The sequence below is a fragment of the Pelodiscus sinensis genome, chromosome 14, assembly GCF_052426305.1.
Source record: "Pelodiscus sinensis isolate ZL-2025 chromosome 14, ASM5242630v1, whole genome shotgun sequence".
In the NCBI taxonomy this organism is placed as follows: Eukaryota; Metazoa; Chordata; order Testudines; family Trionychidae; genus Pelodiscus; species Pelodiscus sinensis.
The window spans coordinates 47,555,797-47,579,575 of NC_143065.1; the positions used below are offsets into that span (position 1 = coordinate 47,555,797).

The 23,779-nt window shown below is 50.0% G+C and overlaps 1 protein-coding gene across 3 annotated transcripts in view; it reads left to right on the forward strand.

Annotated features, from left to right (window-relative positions):
- The window catches only part of TP53BP1 (tumor protein p53 binding protein 1), a 100,010-nt gene that overhangs the window by 72,497 nt on the left and 3,734 nt on the right, over positions 1 to 23,779 (forward strand). For all 3 annotated transcript variants that reach the window (XM_075916957.2, XM_075916958.2, XM_089782142.1), the window contains 9 exons: positions 12,472 to 12,624; positions 16,318 to 16,607; positions 16,991 to 17,167; positions 17,401 to 17,831; positions 18,012 to 18,203; positions 18,800 to 19,003; positions 19,630 to 19,845; positions 20,429 to 20,517; positions 23,421 to 23,620. In XM_075916957.2, coding sequence (XP_075773072.2) covers positions 12,472 to 12,624; positions 16,318 to 16,607; positions 16,991 to 17,167; positions 17,401 to 17,831; positions 18,012 to 18,203; positions 18,800 to 19,003; positions 19,630 to 19,845; positions 20,429 to 20,517; positions 23,421 to 23,620 — 1,952 coding nt within the window. The remainder of the gene's footprint in view (positions 1 to 12,471; positions 12,625 to 16,317; positions 16,608 to 16,990; positions 17,168 to 17,400; positions 17,832 to 18,011; positions 18,204 to 18,799; positions 19,004 to 19,629; positions 19,846 to 20,428; positions 20,518 to 23,420; positions 23,621 to 23,779) is intronic.

Below are 23,779 nucleotides of genomic sequence, written 5' to 3' on the forward strand. Positions count from 1 at the left end.
TAAAACAAAACACACCAGCTAACGCTAATACACTAAGAAACTTGTTACATGTAAAATCTGACCCTCAAATATTTTAACAAGCTCTTAACATTCAGTTCCTGGTATTTGTAACAGATGCTTTAAATGGTAAACAGGGGTGTCCTGAGATCTGGCTGCAGTCCCTATTGCTTGGTTTTCCATTTTTATATCCCTGTAGCCAAAGATGGGAATCCTTTTTGTTTGTGACAGAGTCATGTCAGAGTTACAGAAGAGTGCTAGAAGGAAATTGTGAGCCTTAGACTAAGTAGGTCTCTGTTCCCTGACTAAATTGGCAGGTGCTGGCCTAGAACAAGCAGGAACTTTCCAGAAGGAGCCTGGACAATCAGGCCAGTTAGAACACCTGGAGTTAATTAGGAGCCTTCCAGAGCAAAGGGAGTCAGGCTAATTACACCACCTGGAGCCATTCAAGAACCAGATGAGACTAGTTAAAAAAGCTTTCTCTTCTGTAAGTTAGGTGGCATGTGAAAAGGAAAGAAGGAGCCCAAGTGCTGAGAGCGGGAGGAGATTGGGTGAGAGCTGGGAGCTGCAAGGCTGGAGGAGTGTGTTGGAGGATCAGGAACCAGAGGAAAGGTCCTGAGAGGGATCGTTTGGGCAAGTGGCCCAGGGAAGTAGTTACTAGATGGACCAGGGATTCAGCCAGCGTCCTCTCCTGCTTGCTTCCCTGTAAAAATGGGGGGTTGGGAAATGAGCAAATAGTCGATAGTGTTACCTGATAAGTTCCTGTGATAAGGGCTAGCTGGGTGCAGAAGAGCAAGAATTCAAACCCCTTTATTCAAAGGAGTTACTTCTACCCCTGCCCTGCAGAGAGAGAGAGAGAGGGAATGTATTATTGTGATGTTACATCCTATATTCTTTATGGAAATATATGAACAGGAATTACCACTGCTTTGCATTTTTAAAGGGAAGCTGGCAGGAGAGGATGCTGTCTGAATCCCTGGTCCTGGGTCTCAGCACAAACGCACACCTCTGCTTGCTGCTGCTCTGCATTTTTAAAGGGAAGCCTGTGTGAGTGCTGAGACCTGGGAACAGGGCTTCAGCCAGTGTCCTCTCCTGCTGGCTTCCCTTTAAAAATGCAGAGCAGCAGTGGGATATTGTGCTGAGACCCAGTGTGAGCCTGACACTGCCCTTCTTTATCAACTAATTGAGTAGTCAGTGGAAATTCCATCAACTACTGGAGTAGCCAGTTAGCTGCTACTTAACATCCCTCGTCACAGATAAGTATGTTCATGGAGTGTTCTTATTGAGAAACAGCTTCAAAATGTTGCTGCTTAAATTTTTCTGCTGAGATGAGCCCATTGAGAGGAATGAAATGGACTTAATCCAAAGCTCAGAACTAATGTATGGGAAGTGTGTAGACTTGAGAAGGTCACCATATTAGGGTCATGTTCTTAAGGTTTTTTCACAAACAGAAGGGCTAGGAAATGTGTTTTTGAATGAAAACTTAACTTTGGAGCACAATTCTGCAGCGATTGATGAATTCTGTGGCACGCTCCAGATTGGCAGAAGATACTGGGCCTTGGATATGACTAGTAGGCAAGAAGTTTCCTTGATAAATGGATGAGATTGAATTGGTACAAGTGGGTATTCACGTGGTTTCTATCGCATCCAGCTTTGGCTCTTTCTATTGGCTCCAGTCCTGCGACACCATCGCCATTGGACTACTTCAAGGAGAAGTTGGATATAATCTTGATGATTCTGTTGAATCACCTAGCTTCCTGGGCAAGGACTGTTGTTGGACTGCAACGCTATGGGAAGAGAGCTCCTGTTTCTTAAGGCTTTTTCCATATTCTGCTCTATTTCCAGAGCACTGGTTGTCTGTGTTTTCATAAGGGGGCATCTTGTGTCCAAGTATTAAGATGTTAAAATATCTGACTTTGACATGAAACAGTTTTGTGGTTTAGGATTTTGTATGAAGTTACCACTAGCTTCCTCTCATTATAACTGTTGCCATTAAAACCTTTTTATGAAATACACAGAAGGAGGAAAATAGCTGACGCTCTTGAAATATAAAGAACGATGTAAGGCTTTCTTTTTAACAGTTGACTATCTTATGGGAGTGGGGAGAGTTCATTTGGATTACTGGTGTTAAAAAGCGGGTAATTATGTAACTGGTGAAAATCTCAGCTGTTACATGCACCTGCAGCATGGGGCGACAGCTGGTTCCTGCCTGCAGCCTGGCTCCGAGGGAACTGGCTGCCACTCCTGTGCTGCTGCCTCTGATACGGAGCCAGCAGCTGGCTCCTGGGGAGTGGGGTAGGAGCATGCGTATAATAGTAACTTGATAACCTTATCAGTTAACTTTTTAAAGGGTTATACTTCTACATCCCTAATTTGGATGGATGGACTTGAGCTCTTGTTGCCATTGAAGGCTGATCCTGTTTCTTGATAAGATACAAGCCACTCTTACAAAAGAGAGAGAATAGCAAGGAGACAACTTCAATTGGATGATTTCGTCCGGTTTCAGACTAACTTCTGGGAAAGTACAGCCTTGTCTCATAGTTGTATCCACCTTTCCACGACGTGGCAAACTTTTACCAGCATTAGACTAAGGCATTACTTTTGAGCTTGCCTTTCTGATCATGGACAGCTTGCCCCACTATTGCAAGAGTAGATTTGTCTTGACAGTGTAAACCAGAAAAAGAAAGGTGAGAGAGAGAAGAAATGAGGTAGAGTGGAAGATGATGTGACTGAGTGGGCCACAGCAGGAAACTGACTTAAATCTAGATCTTCAGAGGGCTAGCCAAGTTAGTCTGTAACATGAAAAACTTAAACAATAGTCTAGTAGCACCTTAAAGACTAACAAAACATGTAGATCTGTGGTCACCAACCAGTAGATCGTGAGCTACCGGTAGATCTCAGGGGCTCTAAGAGTAGCTCTTGAACCCTCTCTGAACTGCGCACCTGCGCGGGACATTTACATTAGATTTCCTCATTTGAGGAGCAGCTACTCACTGAGCAACAACACAGGTGAGTAGCTGCGAGGAATGGTGGGAGCTGGGAGGTGGGGAGGACTGAAACACCCCAGCCAGCTGACTGTGGCTTTCACAGCTGGAGCTAGGCGCAGCCTCCCTGGGCTGAGCGCAGGGCAGCTGGCCATGGCGCTCAGCCAGGGTGCACCACGCTCCTTGTGGGCTGGCGCAGAGGAGATGCTGCCTGGCCTTCTGGCTGTGGCGTTCAGCCCAGAGGAGGCTGAACCGCGCTCCAGCTGATTGGGCGGCTTCCCCTCTGCGCCTGCCCACGTGGAGCTTGGTGACACCCTGGCTGAGCACCATGGCCAGATGGCCGGGCAGCCGCTTTTCTTCGCTCTAGCTCGGCTGCCCAGCGATCAGTCGGAGGTTTCCCTCCGTGGCTGGTGTAGGGAACTCCCTGCTCCCAACCTTGTTCCCTCTCCTCTGCCCCAAACTTGTCCCCAACTTGTCCCCTGCCCTCCTGGCCCCCTGTTCCCTCTCCCTTGCCCCCCCGACCGTGCTGCAGAAACCTGCCCCCCCCTGCAGAAACTTGTCCCCCGGCACCCTGCCCCCCCTGCAGAAACCAGTTCCTTCTGGCACCCCGTCTCCTACTGCAGAAACCTGTCCCCTCCCCCCCAGCACCCTGACCCCTGCTGCAGAAACCTGTCCTGGCACCCTGCCCCCTCTTCCCTGCCCCCACTGGCAACCTGTTCCCTGCTCCAGAACCCACTAGCACTCCTGCCCAGTACTGTGTCCCCTGCTCCCAAATGACTTTTCTATGGGTCAGTGACCCCTGACTCAAGGCAGATTCCCTGCCATTCTCATAAATAAAGACAATGCAGAAACTTTTTGTGTTTAACATGGTATTCTATTTAAAAATGAAGCCTGGCCAACAAACCCCCAATTGGGGCCAAGCCCCCATCTGGCCACAACCACTCCCCCTTCCCCAGACCCTAGATCTGAGCCTATCAAACACTGGAACCTCATGCCCTCAGCCCCTCACATACCCCAACCCAAATTCCTGTACCTTCACATCTGCAAGCCTGTGGCTTGCTTAGTATCCCAACACCGCCCCGCCTGGAGCCCCCTCCCCAAGCCAGTGTCCCCTTCTCCTGCATCCAGATTTCCTCCCAGAGCTTGCACCTCTCACCCCTTCCCACACCCAAATCCCTCGTTCCCACCCCAGAGCCTACACATCCTGTCTCAACACAGCAAGGGTCCAGCTAGACTGCAGGAGTTTTTCAGGATTGTGGAGATATCCCAGAAAAACTCTTCTGCATCCAGGGTTGCGTTTGTTCTTCTGCTTTTTTAGTGGAAGAGCAAACAGGCTCTTTTGGTCACCCCTATATTCCTCTTTCCACAAGGAATAAGGTGGCTTCCAAAAGAAGGGTTGTTTTTTCTGACATTTGGTCCAGTGTAGACAGGCCAAATGTTGGAAAAACCTCTTCCTACAGAAGAATAAAAAAAAAATAAAAAAAATAAGCAGCAGTATAAGGATTGGGGATAGCAAGTGATGGAGAGGAGGAGACTAGAGAGGGCGGGGCTTCAAGGAAGGGGCGGGGCGGTAGATCTTGGCTTGGTCTGTCATTTAAAAAGTGATCTTGGCTGTAAAAAGGTTGGAGACCACTGATGTAGATGGTATTATGAGCTTTCGTGGGCACAGCCCACTTCTTCAGATGACTGAGTCATACTCTGGTCTTCTGAAGAAGTGGGCTGTGCCCACGAAAGCTCATGATACATGCTTTGTTTGCATGCTTTGTTAGTCAATAAAGTGCTACCAGACTATTAGTCTGTACAGGATAAACTTAAAAAACAACAAACTCGGCTACCCCCTGAAGTGAGTAGATAGTTCAAATAGCCTCTTAAGAACCATTAACACCTCCTTTGGTTGGTTGGTTGGTTGGTTGGTTGGTTGGTTGGTTAAGTAATTAAAACAGTGGTCCCCAACGCGGTGCCCGCGGGCGCCATGGCACCTGCCGGGGCATTCATGTGCGCCCACTGACAACCTGGGCCCGCATGGGAGGCGTCGGTCCCAGGCGCGTGACACGCACCGGCGCTGGGTGTGCGGTGCTCGAGCGGCGCCGGTGCCAGCCCCAGGTGCATGGCTCAGGTGGCAGCACCGACCCCGGGCCCACGGCACAAAGCGCTCGGGTGGCCCCAGCCCCGGCCCTAGGGCACACGCTGGCGCTGGGTGCAAGGGCATCCCAGTCCCCTGGCGTGCCCCTGGACGCGCAGCCCCGGGCACCCGGCGCGAGAGTGGCCCCCACCTCCCGGGCGCCCGGGAGCCTCTAAAGTTTGGGGACCACTGCATTAAAAGGTGATTCTCCCCTTCCCTCCTCCCTCCCACGCCATTGTAAGCAGCCTCCAAAAAGAGGAGGCAACTTCAGTCCCAATTTTAACTAGTAAACACAGTTTGGCCATTTTAACTTTAAACACTTTCTCCCATTTCTAGAATTTTTCAGCCTGAGCCATACCAACTTGTGACCTTACCAGAGTGCTTGAAACCTCTTTATTACAGTTCTTTTCATTTAAGGAGTTTCGTTAATATAAAAAAAAGAGATAAAAATATTGGGGATGTACTCTGAGTTCAGGGTTGTTTGTCTGTGGGCCACCCTGAACTGTAGAATGTCTGATTCAGTGTGAAACAGTGGAAACAGCTATAAGCACGGTTGAGAGTTCAGAATTATTAATAGCTTCTGTCAGCATTGGGATTTACTTTGTGAGACAGTTCTATTTTTAAGTTTTCAGCTGCTTAGATATTACAAATTACACCCGCATGACACCAAGGCCTTTCAGGTACATCATGTATCTTTGATTTGCCAAGTGTCCTAGGCAGTGTTGTGAGTGGAGTGAGTTTTGTCTTGTCACCAACATTGACATCATGTGCTCTTGGAGGCTCAGGGGGTGAAGGATTCAGAGTAGGGGGAACTCTGGATGGGGAGCTGAGCTGTCAGGGAAGTGACAGCACTTCGCTGAGGGTTGCTGGAGCTGGGCTGCCCATTCTTGCGCGGCGTGGGCCCAGGACTGAGCTGCCCAGCCTCCTCTCCCCCAGGAAGCTGCTTGCTGGGGGAGAAGTGGAGCTCGGATGTCCAGCTCCCTCAACGGGTGGGCGAGAGGTGAGCAGGAGCTGTGCTGCCCAGCACTCCCAACCAATTGGCCAGTAGTTCCTGGTAGTGTAAATAGTTAGTAATTAGTATCCGAATAGCTGTGTTAGTCCAGATCTGCAGAAGCGACGAGGAGTCCTGTGGCACTTTATAGACTAACAGTTTTCATGGGCAAAGACCCATTTCGTCAAATGCATGTCATAGATATTGTTAGTAGGTTCGTTGCTTATCTCTCCCCTCTGGGGAGGGGATGCCAGGTTCACAGGATTTTAAACCTTGTACGACTTGTGCAAAACCTATGCCCTGCGGAGATCCCCATGACTCTTGTCTAAAGTGTCTGGGGGAGGGCCACCTCGCAGATTCTTGTAAAATCTGCAGAGGCTTCAAGCTCTGCATCAAAAGGGAATGTGATTCCCGATTAAAACTGCTCCTCATGGGGTCAACGCTGCAGCCGGCATTGGAATCGGCACCGGTGTCGATGTGTGAGCCTTCCACAGCACCAACACGTCCTGCAGCTCTGCAGAAGATCACGGCTCTGCTGCACCGGTCCCTAAAAGAGATCATATGGGGGGAGATACTCCCTCTGCCCCCCCCCCCAAAGCAGGGGCACAGAGGATGGCACTGAGACTTAAGCCCATTGGAGGGCTCACCCCTCGGCACCTGAATACTTCCAGTCCCTCTAGACAACGGTTGAGCTCAGTATGCCCAAGGAGTCAGGTACTGGAGAGGGCTTTTCAAGATGTTAGACCATCGACTCTGGGTATCTTTGATGCTGCTAGGAAGCTTATAGAGCTCACAGCCTCTCTTCTCCGGCACCAGATCCTGAGCTGCGGCAGGCCAGACATGCATCGCTTCAGATGGGCCCACTGGCTACGGCACTGGTAGCTTCGTCGGCACTGGGACTTTGATGGCACTGGTGGCAGCGTTGGTACTGGTACCAGCTACGGGGGAGATGGCCTCTTTGGCACTAGTACTGGCACCCCTGCCCTGAGGGGACCACCAGCACCAGTCGATAGGGACAAGACAGAGTCGACGGCTCATCACCGGCCCCGGCCCCTTTCTCAGGCACCCTCATCAGCACCTCCTTTGGAGTCCGATGTGGATTCAGTGTGGTCCAAGGCCTCTTTGTGCAGGTCCTCTTAGTGGCACCGTTCTCATTCCCAGCACCGATCCTGGCATCATGAGTACCAGGTCCAGCAGACTTGGCTTCCTCAACAGCAGCTGCAGTGGCCTTTCTGGGCCCCTTGGGCCTACCATCAAATGCAAGGCCCAATGCCACCAGCTCAGGGCTCGGGGTCGATGCACTCGAGGCACACCTTCAGCGACCCCTTTGTGGAAGGTCATAGCGATGAAGATGAAGAACAGCGCTGGGGCAATGACGCAGCCTTTATTTGACTCCTGTTTTGACCTCAAAGGGGTCACTTCAGGACCCGTTGTTACTCAACACTGTGGTAGTCATACTGTCGTGAAGAGGTCTCAGGATGCTGATTAATTTTTTGGGGCAACCAATCTTTGAGAGAATGGACCACAGTGCGCTATGATTGATTGATTGAATTGAATGTCTTGGTCAGGTCGATGAAACTCATGTATAAGGCTTGATTTTGTTTGCGATCTTTTTCTTGCAGTTGCCAAGCAGTGAAGATCATGTCCACTATTCTTCAGAATGGTCGGAAGCCACACTGGGACTCTGGAAGAATTTCTTCTGTGTGTGGCAGGAGTCAATTGACAGGGATTTGAGCTAAGATTTTCTCTGCCATTGCCAAGAGGGAGATGCCGTGATAATTTCCACAGTCCAATTTGTCACCTTTCTTGAAGAAACTGACGATCAGCGTGTCTCTGAACTCTTGCGGTATCTGCTGCCTCTTCCAGATCTTGAGAATCAGGAAATGGAGTTGTTTGTGGAGCTCTGGCCTGCCTTCTTTGAAGACTTCGGCGGGGAGTCCAACTAGTCCAGTTGCCTTGTTCTTCATTGCTTTAATGGCAGCTTGGACCTCATTTAGGATAGGAAGTATTGCAAGATCATCCCTAGGCAGTTGCTGAGGGATTCGGTCAAGGGATTCTGGGACTATGGTGGAAGGGCGGTTCAGGAGTTCATAAAAGTGCTCCCTCCAGCAAGAAGCAATGGCTTCCTTGTCTTTGAAGAGTTGGGTACCGTCCTGTGATCTCAGGGGATTAATTCCATGGTTTCTCAGTACATAAACAGCTTTGGTGGCATTGAAGAAACCTCTCGTATCATTGATATCTGTGAGCTGCTGGAGCTCTCATGCCTTCTCAGTCGACCATTGATTTTTCAGAGTCCTTGTTTTGCATTGGACTTCTGCCTTGGCCTAGGCATGCGCTTTTCTCTTCGTTGTGCAGTTGATGTCACTTTGCCAGGCCCTGAAGGCTTTCTTTTTTATTTCAATCAGATATTCAATTTCCCCATCATTCTCATCAAACCAGTCCTGATTCTTCCTTGACTGGTAGCCAGTGGTTTCTCCACAAGCTGCAATGATGGCATTTTTCAATTGACACCAATTCCCTTCCATGTCTTCAGGGTATACTGTCGCCAGCTTCCTTTGGAACGCTATCTGGAAGTGACTTTGTCTGGTGGGGTCCTTCGAGCCTGGTTCATTGATTTTTTCGTTGGATCATTTTCTTCTGAGTTCTCTGTTTGATAACAATCCTAATTGCCATTGTGGATTGGATGAAGCGGTGATCTGTCCAGCAGTCATCAGTGCTAGTCATTGTACGTGTGAGAAGGACATTGCGCTGATCCCGAGAGCTGGTTACAGGTGATAGGGTACAGAGGTACCTCCGGAGGTACAGAATACACTGCAGGACTTCGTTTGAGGGGGCAGGTCTGTTTTCACAACAGACAGATGCCAAGCTACATAATTTAAAAGACTCCAGGGCCACCCTCAGGTCCCTAGGTATCATACCCCTGCACCACAGAGGAGGACCTATAACCCTAGGCCTCAAGTTAGGCCGTTCTACCAAGCGTATAGGTCAGACCAGGCATGGCAGAGGCCCAGGAATAATGGCAACAATAATGCCAATGGGCGAAATAGGAAGCGGAGGTCCTGCTCTGACTCGGAGAGGGGCAGTGGGCCACCCACTCCTCAACAGCCCAAGTCTTCATTTTGAAGGTATGCGCGAGGACAGAGTACCAGTTCCTATTTTGACCCCACCCTTTGGGGTCAGGCTCTCCCGTTTTTACCAGGCCGGGGCCCAAATTACAACCAACCGTTGGGTTCTGACCCTGATGGCAGTGGGGCATGCTATCCCCTTCCATTCCTCCCCATCCCCATCCCTCTTTAGAGACCCTTCTTATGAATATCTTTTGAGCCAAGAGGTGCCTTCACATCTACAGTGGGGGTAGCGGAAAAGGTTTCTCAAGATTTCAAGGGAAAGGGTTTCTATTCCTGTTACTTCCTTAGCCTGAAATCGAAGGGAGGCCTCAGACCTATCTTGGACCTAAGAGTTCTCAACGCCTTCGTAACAAAGGCAAGATTCAGGATGGTTACACTGGCCTCCATTATCCCTTCCGTGGAGGAAAGGGACTGGTATGCTGCCTTCAATTTGCAAGATGTGTATGTTCACATTTCCATAATACCCGCCCACAGTAGGTTTTTCAGGTTTACGGTAGGGCAGGACCTCTTCCAGTTTTCTCTCTTCCCCTTTGGCTGTCCACAGCACTAAAGCTTTTCACAAAGTGTATGGCTGCCATGGTCGCTTTCCTGAGGAGGCGCAGAGTTGAAGTATTCCCCTATCTGAACGATTCTCTCATCAGGGCCACTCAAGGGGACAGGTGTTGCAACACACAGACCTCATAGAAAGTCAGTTTCACAGGCCTAGTCTCCTCATAAACGAGGAGAAATCTACTCTGACACCCACCCAAGTGATAGAATTTGTGGGCGCCTGCTTGGACTCAACAGCTACTGCCTCACTTCCCAAGGCCGGGTTTGTGGCTATGGAAATCATCATATGAGGCCTCATGATCTCGCCGCTCACGATGGAGAGGAATTGCTTGAAGCTGCTTGGTCACATGGCAGCATGTACTTACATGGTTCGTCATGCCTGTCTGAGGCTCAGACCTCCCCAACCCTGGTTGGCCCGTGCTCACAACCAGGCCTGTGCTCTGTGGGATGGGATTCTCACAGTCCCCCAGCAGGTCATCCACTCCATCAAATGGCGGCTGCAGAAGGACATGGTGTGTGGGGGGGGGGTCCCCTTCGTGAGCCAGAGCTTGGTGGAGCAGCTAGTCATGACACTTTGGAAACAGGATAGGGAGCACATCTGCTTTTATAGTGGCGACTACATCGGCTAGGAGGGTTTCCGAGTTGAGGGTGCTGACTGTAGACCCCGCCCCCCCATACTGTTTTTTTCACAGATAAGGTTCAACTGCACCCCCATCCTGCCTTCCTCCCTAAGGTGGTCTCCATGTTTCACAAGATATTTACTTGCCAGTATTTTTTCCCCATGCAAAACCTAGGGAAAGTGCCCTATGCTCGCTAGATGCCAAGCACACACTGGCATTTTACCTAGACAGGACAAGAGGGTTTTGGAAAGCACCAGAGCTCTTTATTTCGATAGCAGAGAAGATGACGGGCCTGCTGGTATCAGCCCAGTGTTTATCATCATGGATCACTTCCTGTATTAGGGAATGCTATGACCTTGTTGGTAAAGCACTGCCTCATATCATGGCCCATTCCACTCAAGCGAATGCCTCATCAGTGGCCTTCCTGGCGCAGGTTCCCATACTGGACATTTGCAGGGCAGCCATGTGGTCTTCGGTGCACACGTTCACAATGCACTACGCGATCGCTCAGCAGGCTAGGGAGGACGCTACTCTTGGCATGGCAGTATTGCAGTTGATCTCAGCATAAGCTTTACTGATCTCCGACCTCACTTCCTACATTTTTGCTAGGGAGTAACCTCATTTGAATGCACATGAGCAATCACTCAAAGAAAAAACGGTTACATACCTCGTAAGTGTTGTTCTTTGAGATGTGTTGCTCATGTCCGTTTGAAATCCTGCCTATGTCCCCTTCGTTGGAGAACTCCAGCAAGGAAGAACTGCGGGAGGGGAGTGCCAGTGGGGGTATTTATGCACAGATATACCTGCGCCACTCCGGGGGCTCCCTGCTGGCCCGACGGGTACTGCTGGGGGGGAGAGCTCCAGAATCTGCGCACATGGTGCATGCACACGTTATTCAAATGGACATGAGCAACACATCTTGAAGAACAAATGAGGTAAGTAACCTTTTTTCCGGTCCTCGCCGTGGCTCCCTGCGCAGCCACCCCCCACCATGTGGTGTTTCTTTCTCCTGCAGCTACCTGACCAACTGCCTCCTGCCACATGGCAGTTCTGGTCCTGGCTGGGGCCACCCGACCAGCTGCTGCTTGACACGCGGTTCCGGTCCTGGCCAGGCTGCAGCTGGAACTGTCCCGTCTCTGTAGTTGGAACTGGAGCTATTGAGGCTGCCCAGTCAGGGACAGCCTCACTGTACCCTGACGCCAGCCATAGCAAATGGCGGCAGGGTTGGCCAGCTGCTTGCAACATGCGGTCCCGCTAGAATCTGCCAGGCTGCCACCACCGCCATCACCACCACCACTCATCTTTCTGTCCAGCAGGAAAGTGAGTGGTTGTGAGTGCTGCTGTGTGGCTCTGCAGGCAAGTTGGGCGGGCCTAAAATTTTTTGTGTGCAGCTGCTCAGGTGTGCAGCTTAGAGGGGGACCCTGGTCCTAGGCCATTGAAATACCAGAAGTAACTCAACCAATTTACGACTAATTTGCATGCAACAGTTGCCTAAGTTATATGAGGGACACTGGCAGATAATGGATTATTTCACCCAACTGCCTCACCTGAGCAACAGCATGGCCTTCCAGCTCTGAGTTCTCTGTAACAGGTTAAATTGGGCTCTTGTTACTTTGAACAACTTAGAATGAAGGCTTCTGCACAACAGTCTTGAATCAGAGGGGTAGTCGTGTTAGTCCGAATCTGCAAAAGCGGCCAGGAGTCCTGTGGCATCTTATAGACTAACCGAAGTGTTGGAGCATAAGCTTTCGTGGGCAAAGACCCACTTTGTCACATGCATCTGACGAAGTGGGTCTTTGCCAACAAAAGCTTATGTTCCAACACTTCGGTTAGCCTGTAAGGTGCCACAGGACTCCTTGCCAATTTAACAGTCTTGAAGCAGCCCAAAATCAAGAATGTTGTTGAGATGCTTGTGTCTGGAGTCATGGTGGAAATTCTCCATTTGGTCAGAGTTTGATGTTTAAAACAGTTTGTTTAATGTTGTCTCCTGGTAACGTGGTTTTCACAGAACTGCAGAACAAAAATATTTGTGCTGTAGGGTGGCTTGCTTTCATATTATTGGCTTGTTTTGTTATTGCAGGGAGAGGAGGAGTTTAACCTGCCCCCGCAATCCCAAAGCCGCGTTCAGCATCGCCACATGCGAACCATCCGTGAAGTGCGCACAGTGGTCACACGTATTATTACAGATGTTTACTACGTTGATGGTGCTGAGGTAGAGCGGAAGGTGACTGAGGTAAATCCAAATTCAGGGGTGAATATAAAGACATTTGCTGGACAACTGATTGAATCCTGATGAGCAGGGAGCTTGGCTGCTGGTATTTGTGTGACCACAGGAAACAGCAGAATTCGGTTAATAGGCTGCCATGCTCTGGCACTGATCTTTACTCACCCTTATCAGGTTTGAACATCTTTCATTAAGAATCACATGGTATTAACACAAAAAGCCACTTGCTTGTGTTCATGCCTTATTTCTTACGTGGTGATCATATTGCACAACCCTGAAATAGTATCTGCTATTTCTTGCCTTCCTTCAACTAGGCCAGTAAGGGCCAGGTGTGAGGTGCTGAGTGGTGCCTGACCACCTTTTGCAGGAAAAAGATGATTTAAGAACATAAGAATGGCCACACTGGGTCAGACCAATTGTCTAGCCCAGCATCCTGTCTCCTGATGGTTACCAATGCCAAGTGCTTCAGAGGGAATGAACAGAAAATGGGGTAGGTTCAGATAGGAAAAGAACAAGTTAAAAATTACTTAGAAAAGTTAGATGACTTTGTCACCAAGGACTGATGAAACACATCCTAGAATACTCAAGTAGCTGATTGAGGATGTGTTGGCGCTATTAGCTATCATCTTTGAAAATTCATGGAAGATGGGAAAAATTCCAGAAGGCTGGAAAAGGGGAAATCTAGTGCCCATCTATAAAAAGGAAAATAAGGACAACCCAGGAAACTACAGACCAGTCAGATTAACTTCGATGCCAGGGAAGATAATGGAGCAAATACTCAAGGAATTCATCTACAAACATCTGGAAGATAATGAGGGGATAGGTAATAGCCAGCATGGACTTGTAAAGATCAAATCATGTCAAACAATCTGATAGCTTTCTTTGATTAGATTAACAAGTCTTGTGGATAAGGGAGAAACGGTGAGCACGGTATACCTAGACTTTAGTAAAGCATTTGATACAGTCTTGCATGACCTTCTTATCAATAAACTAGGGAATTACAACAAGTTGGGATTGGTCCTGCCTTGGGCAGGGGGCTGGACTTGATGACCTCCTGAAGTCTCTTCCAGCTCTGTGATTCTATGATTCTGTGATTCAGTGCATGCGGCAAGTGCACAAACCTAATGAGGAATGGACATGAGAAACATACCTGAAAGAGCACCAGTTACAGGATGGGTAACTTTTTTTTCTTCTATCAACCAACAATGATTAGTTTACCCAGAACCACAATAGTATCAGGGCAACAGTTCAGCACACCAGTGTAGACATGATCACTGTTCTAGACGAGTGCTGCACACACAGTAACACCTTGCAAGCCATTATCACAGACAGCAGAATTGAAGCTCAGCATGCACACCAAGAAACAATGTATGTTAACGTTGTATTTTCAATGTATAATACTTCTTGTTACATTAACTTACGATAAGTTAGTACCTAACACATTTACAATACTTCCAAGGTTGCCCTTGTTCAATGTGACTGGATTAATCCAAAAGGGACAAGTTTAGAATATCAAAAGCAATTACTTACTGTTGTTGTAGCCTGTAAGTATTTGCTAGGTAAGGCATACAAACCTCATGGCCTGCAAAACAATAACTTAGCTAAATTAATCAAGGCCTAAAAGGTCTTAGCATAGGGAGCTAACCAAGAGTTAGTCTAGATCAGAAGCTGGGAATGAGTGACCAATATAGATCACTCATTGATTCCCTGTTCTGTTAATTCCCTCTGGGGCACTTTAGCATTGGCAATGGTCAGCAGACAGGATATGGGGGGGCGGGGTAGAGAGGTCTTTGATCTGACCCACTGTTGTCATTCTGATCAGAAGATAGAATAGTGTAATGACTAAACTGCTGGCTGATAACCATAAGATACAATTGTTAATGCCAGGTTGAGAGATTTCAAGAGAGGAACATATACACAATACCATGGTAATCAAGAAACACGTGCTAATAAGCTAGAAATAAAAGGCCTAATAACTTACAAAAAGGCACTCTGACATTTGTGGAATGTGGAAGTTCAAATATGGAAAAAGGATCTGAAACCTCTAATGAATATGCACCAGGCATCATGGGCATCAGCCTAATACCGTGGTCCCCAACACGGTGCCCGCGGGCGCCATGGCGCCCGCGGGGGCATTTCAATGCGCCCGCCAGGTGCTCGGGGCTGGCCTGGCCCCGGGCACATAGTGCACGGGCGCTTGCGGGGGGAGCACGCTTGGCGGGGGGAGTGCCGGGCGCGCGGCACTCGGCGGGAGGGGGGGAGTGCCGGCCCCGGGCGCGTGGCACTCGGCGGGGGGGTGGGGGGGAGCGCCGGGCGCGCGGCACTCGGCGGGAGAGGGGGAGTGCCGGCCCCGGGCATGCGGCACTCGGTGGGGGGGCGGGGGGGAGCGCCGGGCGCACGGCACTTGGCGGGGGGGCGGGGGGGAGCGCCGGGCGCACGGCACTCGGCGGGGGGAGCGCCGGCCACGGCACTCGGCGGGGAGCGCCGGCCCCGGGCGTGCGGCCCTTGGAGGGGGCCCTGCCCCCGGGGGCGTGGCTATGGGGGGGGCCCCACCCCCGGGCGCGCAGCTGGGCGGCGAGCGGCAAGGGGGGGCCCGCCCCCAGGCATGCGTCAAGGGGGGGCCCGCCCCCGGGCACCCTAGTGTCCCTGCCCCCTGGCGCCCGGCGGGCAAACGGCCACGCCCCCTGGCGCCCGACAACCTCAAAAGGTTGGGGACCATTGGCCTAATACATTATAAAAGGTGTATCTTGGGTACAGCCTGGAGAGACACCAGGATGACACCTGGTGGTAGTGATCGTGTTGAGGAATAGAATGACTAACATTGTGTTGCTGCAAGGGATGGTGGAGTGCATGGATGCTCGGACATTCATATTATATTGTCTGTGCTGCCTTTCCTGGATTGAACTGTTTGTGATTTTACAGTGTGTTAATAAACTGTTGTGAACACAATAGGTTTTTCCTCAGTGTGCATTGCTCCTGTGGACGTTGGCCTCTCAGATTAATAGTAGGCCTTCATCAAGAACTTTTGCAAAGCAGCCTACTCATGCCCCATGTGCATGTTCTCAGCTTTATGCCTCAGTACAGCCTCCAGAGCAGACGAGGCCTTTAATTAAACTGTTCTACCCTCTGTACTGAATCTGCCTCCTCAGCACCCACAGAAGGATAATTTTGTGTGGAATGCCTATAGGACAGTAACTCCAAAAAGGAAGAGGTTACCTACCATGAACAGGAACTGTAGATCTTTGAGATGTTTTGTCCCTATGGATGCTCCTGTTCCTTCTGCTTTGGAGGCCTACTATGCTTAGAGATTGAGAAGGAAATGGAGCGGTTGCAGGTCTGCCCTTCCATATTGGGCAAGCATGGAACGGCAGGTATCACTAATGAAAAAATCTTCAGGCAAGAGCAAGTATGGGTGCACGCATACCCTTATGTGGCACTTCCATAGGGAGCAAATACTTTCAAGAACTCCAGTAATGGTTCCATGGAAGTAAACTTCTCTTTCACATGGCACTTACAGCTCCTTCCTGAGATAGGGCCCCTTCTCTTGGAATTGTCCAGATTCCTGGGTTGGACTGAAGTGTGCTGGTTCAGATAATACGAACATTGTTCCCTCCTCTTGACTTAGATACTGCCTCTCCCCCCCCACCCCCTCCCCAAATCCCTGTACTGCTTCTGGCTTGCAGTCTGACGTTTCCTTTTCAGGAGACTGAAGAGCCTACAGTGGAGTGCCAGGAATGTGAGACAGACCTCTCCCCCTCCCGAACGACAGGGGGCTCATCACTGACCTCCGGGGACCTCGGGGACATCAGCTCCTTTTCATCCAAGGCCTCCAGTCTCCATCGCACATCGAGTGGCACCAGTAGTGGTCTATCAGCTACACATGGTGGCAGTAGCTCAGGGAGGGGAGCAGGATCTTTCAAAGGGAAAGTCGGTGGAATGGAAGCTGGAGAATTTGCCTTACCCAGTGGCAGAGGACTGCTAGGAAAACTGAGGTGTGTGTATATAATGCCTCGGAGACAGGAAGGCAGGTACTTCTTGGGGATGGAGTTGATGAGCTGCTATGTATCATGAAGACAAGTGGATGGTGACTGTCAGAAGGATGGGGTATTGCATACATTTTGTGGGAGGGACCTGATTTGATGAAGGGAAAGCCTTCTGTTCTCTTTTTCCCCTAACCCCCTCCTTTCTTCCTAAAAGGACAGGAATTCTCTCTCCTTGGTTCAGTGCTTCCAATAGGCTTCATGACACACTGCCAGCAAGGTGGCTGTCAGGCAGACTTTTCTCACTAGAAATTGGGGATCATGTTGAAATTGGAGGGAGTGGATTTGTTGATGGCTTCTTCCAGGACACTGAAATTATCTCCCTTAATTCCTAGCCCTAGAAAAGGGGCTGGCCAGCCAGGGTCACCTCTAAGAGCCAGTCACATAGGAGCAATGGCATTCGAGGAAGATGAAGATGTAGCACTTGGCATCCGACAGGGTGGGAAAGTACTACTTACACCTCGTGGGCGAGGGAGAAGAGGCCGCCCACCATCTCGAACAACTGGAACAAGGTAAAGTTGGATAGAACCGAGTGTGTGTCTCTTTTAAATGAGCAAATAGTGAATAGGGATCAGGTGGCTGCATATGATGGGAGGAGAGGGTGAGAAGGGCCTCAGTGTGGAAATGCAGAGATAGCAGAGAGAGGTGGTTGTGCAAGTACCCAGCTTGGGAAAGCTTCCTTTGAGACACAATAGTTGCTTTCTCTGCTCTCCCTGGAGCCCACCTCTTTTTCTGCCTTTCCCAGGGATGCAGCTGGGAGTGGCATGGCAGCTGTGGAAGATCTCTCAGCCACAGCATCACCCGAGGAGAAACCCTTTGTGCGCATTGTGGTTCGACCACCAGATGGTGGGGACAGATTTGATGCTGCCGGCCCTTGCACCTTGCGACGAAGTGACTCTCCGGAAATTCCCTTGCAGACGGTGGCTGGTCCCTCTGACAGCGCAGACTTATCCTCTGGGAACAGCTTTGTGGGCCTGCGAGTTGTAGCCAAGTGGTCCTCAAATGGCTACTTTTATTCTGGGACGATCACCCAGGATGTTGGGGCAGGGAAGTACAAGCTGCTTTTTGATGATGGATATGAGTGTGATGTCTTAGGCAAAGATATTTTACTCTGCGATCCCATTCCCCTGGAAACTGAGGTGACTGCGCTCTCTGAGGATGAGTATTTCAGTGCAGGTAACAGCTGGGCTGCTGCAGCTCAACCCTTCACTTCCTCTCTGGGCTGAAGAAGGCCAGTGGTCTCTAGGTCACTGAATCCTGTAGAAGTTGTCTGCTGGGAAGCGGGTGCCTGGCTGTGGGGTAGGGTCAGGAGTCAAAGATCTTGTCAGTAAACAGTTTACTTTGCTGTCTTCCCAGGTGTGGTGAAGGGACACAGGAAGGAATCTGGAGAGCTGTATTACTGTATTGAAAAGGAAGGCCAAAGGAAATGGTACAAGCGTATGGCAGTAATCCTGTCCTTGGAGCAAGGAAACAAGCTTCGGGAGCAGTATGGGCTGAGTCCCTATGAACCAGTCACACCCCTGACTAAGGCAGCTGACATCAGCCTGGGTAAGAGGGGACTGAATTGAGCTGTTGGGAGTCCCTCTAACTGCGTCCAGATCATGTGATACTCCAGGTCTGAACTCAGTGTGTGATTCTAATGGCCATGCACAGACGTTGCTAATCATATTATGTCTATTGGCAGCCTTGAGAGGCATTGCATGCTATCCATTAGAGTTCAGTGGGAACTGGCTCTCGACAGGCCCTGATTATTAAGCATGGATCATGCCTCTGCTCCTGCTTTCTAGTGCTGTTTTGACAGCACGGTGCAAGACTGCTGCTGCACAGGTATGATTCACCTGGAAAAAAGGAGAGAGGGAGGTGAATAGAAGGCAGGGAGCTGCAGTAACATCCATAGTACTTGCCAGGCTCAGTGAAGGGATGCCTTTATGGCAGTCCTGTGAAAGCAGGTAGGAAGAAGGGAGTCTCATGGGAAGTGAATGAAGACATGAGATACAGGAAAGATGATTTTCTCCCCTGGGCCTGGTGATGGTGTGTAAGCTCAGTGTGCTCCGCTTATGAAGCTGTTTGTGTCACTGGGGTGGGTGATGCTTATGAGAGGGAGCAGGAAACTGATGACTTAACACTGGTTTACCATGGTTTAGATAACTTGGTGGAGGGGAAGCGGAAGCGGCGCAGTAACTTTGGCTCACCTAGCACTTCCAGCAGCAGCACTACACCCACTCGCAAGGGACTGGAGAGTCCACGTGTCACCCCAGGTCTTCTGTCTGGGAAGAGGAAGTTAGTTTCCTCTGAAGATGAGAGATCCCCAGCCAAACGAGGACGAAAGTCTACAGCAATGAAACCAGGTAAGAGCCTTCCCCACTGCTCTAAAACTCAGGAACAGTAGGATTCTCTTCCTCCTGTGGAAGTAGATTTTTCCCTTTTCTCCTGAGCAAATGTGTAGAACCTCCTTCCCATCCACCTGTGTTTGAGGCTGTGCTTCTCTCTGGATGTGTACCATGACTTGAGGTTCTTTTACCCTGGACTTGAAGGATTAAAAATAGGCTGCAATGTGTCCTAAGTCCCACCCAGACCAGACGTGCTTTGCAGGGCATTGCTCTGATGTCAGAGATGTGATCAGCCTTCCCATTTCTTGTATGTTTTGAGCAGCACTAAAATACGTGACAATAAATTGCCAATGTCAGAGTTCAGAGTCAACAGTCATGGAGACGCATGGGACATCTGTCCGTTGTCTGAGCTATTTTTTCAGGCAGTCTGTACGTTCCGGTAGACATTAGTGTGACGTACACTCCAGTTACATTTTGAAGATTCTTTTCAACCATGAGGGAAAGAGTTTTTAAAAGTAGTTTCTATTCTGGAGCCCACATTGGCCACCCACAAGGAAAAGTACCAGCATGGTGAGCCACCTGGAACTGCCTTTGTATTGGGTGTCCTGATGCAGAGCATTCATAGCAGTTCCTTCTCTCCATAGGGGCTGTGAGGGCCGGTGAGTTTTTGAGCCCCTGTGAAAGTGGAGATCACACAGGAGACCCCTCGACGCTGGAGGAGCATCATGGGCCATTGCCCCGCAATAAGACCCTCTTTCTGGGTTACGCTTTTCTTCTCACTATGGCAACCCCGAGTGACAAACTGGCTAATTGCCAGAAGCGATCAGCTGGTCCTGCAGGCAGTAGTGAGGAAGAGGAAGGTGAGATGAATCTTCCCTGTTCTATTTCCAGGTGGAATACTTTGGGTTTAGGGAAAGGGCTGGTGGCATCTGCTCGGGCATATCTGCAAATTCAGTGAGCCCCCTCCTTTACAATTTATCCCATGTTCTACTAGGCCCCTCACAGAAGTGAGCCAGAGCCAGTCTCTGGCTCCAGGAACTTAGCCTGCAGGAGGAAAATTACAATAGTGATGGCAGGTTCTTCAGTCAGTGCAGGTATTGTCACAGCTGGCATTACTGGCAGATTGCAGGTGATTGGGCTGAGTGACTTAGGGCTTGAGAGAGCAGCAACAAGAGACTTGAACTTGCCCTTGGCAGATGGTGCTGATGTGCATGAACTTGATGCTTTGATTTTAAAAGCAGTTGTTAAGATTCATGGGTTACCTGAGTGAACAGTTTGGCCAGAAATGTCCTCAGCACTCTGCTGTACCGCCAAGGGGTGCTCTGTGTCTTCTCACCACATCTTCTTGATTTTTATAACATCTGTGGGGTCTCTCTGTTGGGTTGAGGGCATGGCATAGCTTAGGTAGCCAAGGCTGTCAGCTCTCTTCTCCTCCTGTTGCAGAATTCTCAATTCCTTACAACAAACAGTACACAATATTGCAGCTGCGAACTGGAGCTGGCTACATCCTGGAGGACTTCAATGAAACCCAGGTGAGAACATAGTGTGCCCATAATGCATTCCCATAGGAGCTAAAATTATATGAGGGGGAGGGAAACAACTCTGGAAGGTGGCTGGAGTAGGATGGAGTGGGGCAGTTGGGAGCATGTAGTGATGGGGGTTGTGTGTGTAATGTTTGTGTAATACCTGGAAATCTTGTCTGGGGGAAGGGATGGGTGGGAGGATAGAGTGGGGCCCTAGTCTGTGCATAGGGCTCCCACGCCTTTCTCTTCTTTTCATCTTCACATTGCATTTGATGCTCTTGATCAAAAGCAGGTGACGTTCATTGATAACAAGTGCACGGGTAAATTAGATTGGAAAAATTCATGGAAACTGCTCTTGTACCTTATTGGGCTCTGTAGGGGGCCAGACCCCCACAACGGTTGGGGAGAGGTCCCTCCAAAGGCAGGATCGATGTCCCTTTTCAAAAGGGGTGGGTGGTCCCCAAAGTACAATTCCCTCCTTTTACAAGGAATATGGCCCTGTGGGCCTGGTTCCAAAGTTCTGTTCCCAAATTTAGGGTAAATACGGCCCAAGAGGCCTGGCCAAAAGTACTGTTCCCTCTTTCAGGATATATATGGCCCTGCAGGCCTAGTCAAAGGTACTATGCTCTGCTTCTGGAAGGTGCTCTCGCCTGGAGACCTACGCCCCGATGAGTCTCCCCCAGCTGTCAGGGAGACGAGTGTTGTGGGGCAGGGAGGTAGGGGGACCCGGGCCCTCCCACTCCACCGGGTCCCAACCCAGGGCCCTGTTGGCAGTGGATGCTTTCACTCCCTGCTCAGGGGCATCCCACCAAAATGCGCTGAGCTCCCAGAAGGACAAACCTCTGCCCTAGGCCACTTCCTACTGTCCCTGGTGTCGCCCCCTTCTCGGGGCATTGCTCAATGAATCCGACTCATGAAGAAGGTCTCCCTGGTCAGGGCTGCGGTGGCTGCTTCTGAGGCTGCTGTGGCTGTGGCGGATGCGGCAGCAGGGACTGCTCAGGAGCTCCAGCCTGAGTTCCGTCCCTGCTGGTGGTCCCTCCAGACTGAGCTGCTCCACTGGCTTTTATACAGCTCTGGCTGTTGGAGCATGCCCAGTCTGGGAAGAAGGGTGGGACTTCCTCCGCCCACAGTCTTGGCCCCCCCTTCGCCAGTGCGGGGCACATTCTCCCCGTCACAAGCTCTCAATTACTTGTATCAACTGAGGGCAAGATCTGGGTACAGTTGTGAATGGGCTCATAGACACTTGTGAACTTAGATCAAAAAATGCAGAGGTTTGGTTTAGAGAGGGTATAAACAAGGCAATGTGCTGAGGCTCACTGTCTGTCTCCTTGATCTCTGAGACACACCACTGGGATGAGTTGCCTAGGGATGTTGTGGAATCTCCATCACTGGATATATTTAATAGCAGGTTAGACAGACACCTGTCAGGGATGATCTAGACGGTGCTTGGTCCTGTTGTGAGGGCAGGGGACTGGACTAGATGACCTCTTGGGGTCCCTTCCAGTCCGAGTGTTCTGTTCTATGAGGACAGATGCCCCCTCGTTCAGCTGATCTGACCTTCGTTTCTCTGCCTCTTCTCACCAGAGTTGCTAGGAAAACAGTGTTGGTGAGGGTCAGGGAATCTCTAACAGCCTCCTGCTAGCCATACAGCCCCCTTAACTCCACACGTGTCTGTGAACTCCTTGAGAGCTACCTCTCTGGGAAGAGCTGATGAAAGGCCCAGTGAAATACAAAGATCCAGAGAGCTTCCAGCCTGAAGGTTTGAAACTTGAAGTTAAATCTCCAGATATGTGGATGCTCTCAGATGCCTCTGTGGGTTTTGCAGAAAAGATCCCACCCCACGACAGAAGATCTTTAAATCCTGTATGTCAGTGTGAGGTGGTCCTTTTAGAGGGCTGAGGGCTCAGCTGCCCCAGAGCTAGCCTGACTTCCCTTCCCACACGGAGGCAAAGAGTCCAGTGACTTGGAGCCAGGCCTGTAGAGGGTGTAAAGAGAGGAGTCCTGGGAGAGGATAGACTTGGACTACCAGTGAACGGGTGCATGCTCATTCTCAGAAGGCCAAAGTGGGTGCCCTGTTGTAGAAGGCCTGCTGCTGCTGAAGGAAGTACTGTGGCAAAGTGAAGAGACAAGACCAGGAAGTGATCTGCTGCTGTTATTGAATGGGACCTGGTGGAAGCTGGGAGAGCCAAGCTGGAAGACGTGGCTAGGAATCCGTGTTCCTTGAAAGTAGGAAGCCAGCTAAGAACGCTGGTAGCATAGGAAAAGACATGGGAAAGTTTTTAAGTCCGTCCGTCCGCGCCCCCTCCCCCCCCCGTTTTTTTTTTTAATTCTGTTGGGCTGTTTGATTACAGGGACAGGCAGCCCAAAAAGGGCTAGAAATCACTGAATAAGCAAATTGTGGTAATAGGAGTCATCTAAGTCTGGGTTTCCCAGTACTGCCATCTTATGAGATGAAACAACTATATTAAGGAGTTGAAACAAAATACAGGACTATGTAGCACTTTAAAGACTAACAAGTGCTACATAGTCCTGTATTTTGTTTCAGCTACACCAGACTAACACGGCTGCATTTCTATCACTATTCTATATTAAAGAGTGGTAGACTGACACAAGCCCAGGAAGGCCATAGTAGGACTCAGAAGAGTTCTTGGACTTCAATATGCTGGAAGGGGTGGACTTTTTGGGTTTACCCAGGTGACCAAGTCACCTTAAACAGCTGACTTCACCGAAGATTGGGGGGAATATACTTTGTGCCATGCTTCAGTCCTTCAGGAAGCAGCTGTATGTTTCTCCTCCTGCTTTCTGTGCCTCCTGAGGGCTCTTAGTTTCTCTAAAGAGTTTTTATGGAAGGATACCTCTGACTGCTTAGGAAGTACCAGGTTCTGATGCTTTGTCTCTTTGTCTCCCCGAAGTGTAATGCGGCGTATCAGTGTCTCCTGATTGCAGATCAGCACTGCCGAACCCGGAAATACTTCCTGTGCCTTGCCAGTGGAATTCCCTGTGTATCTCATGTCTGGGTCCATGACAGTTGCCATGCAAACCAGCTTCAGAACTACCGGAATTACCTTCTCCCAGCTGGCTACAGCCTCCAAGAGCAAAGGCTGCTGGAGTGGTAAGCACTGAGTAGGCAGGAACTAAAGGTGTAGGTAGGGATAGAGCAAGAGGGTTGTTGTGAGGCTAAATACACTAGTGATTGGGAGGTGCTGCACCACTGTGTAATGGGAGTCCTCTAAGTAACTAGATGGGTGGGAGGGGAACATAACTTCCTGTT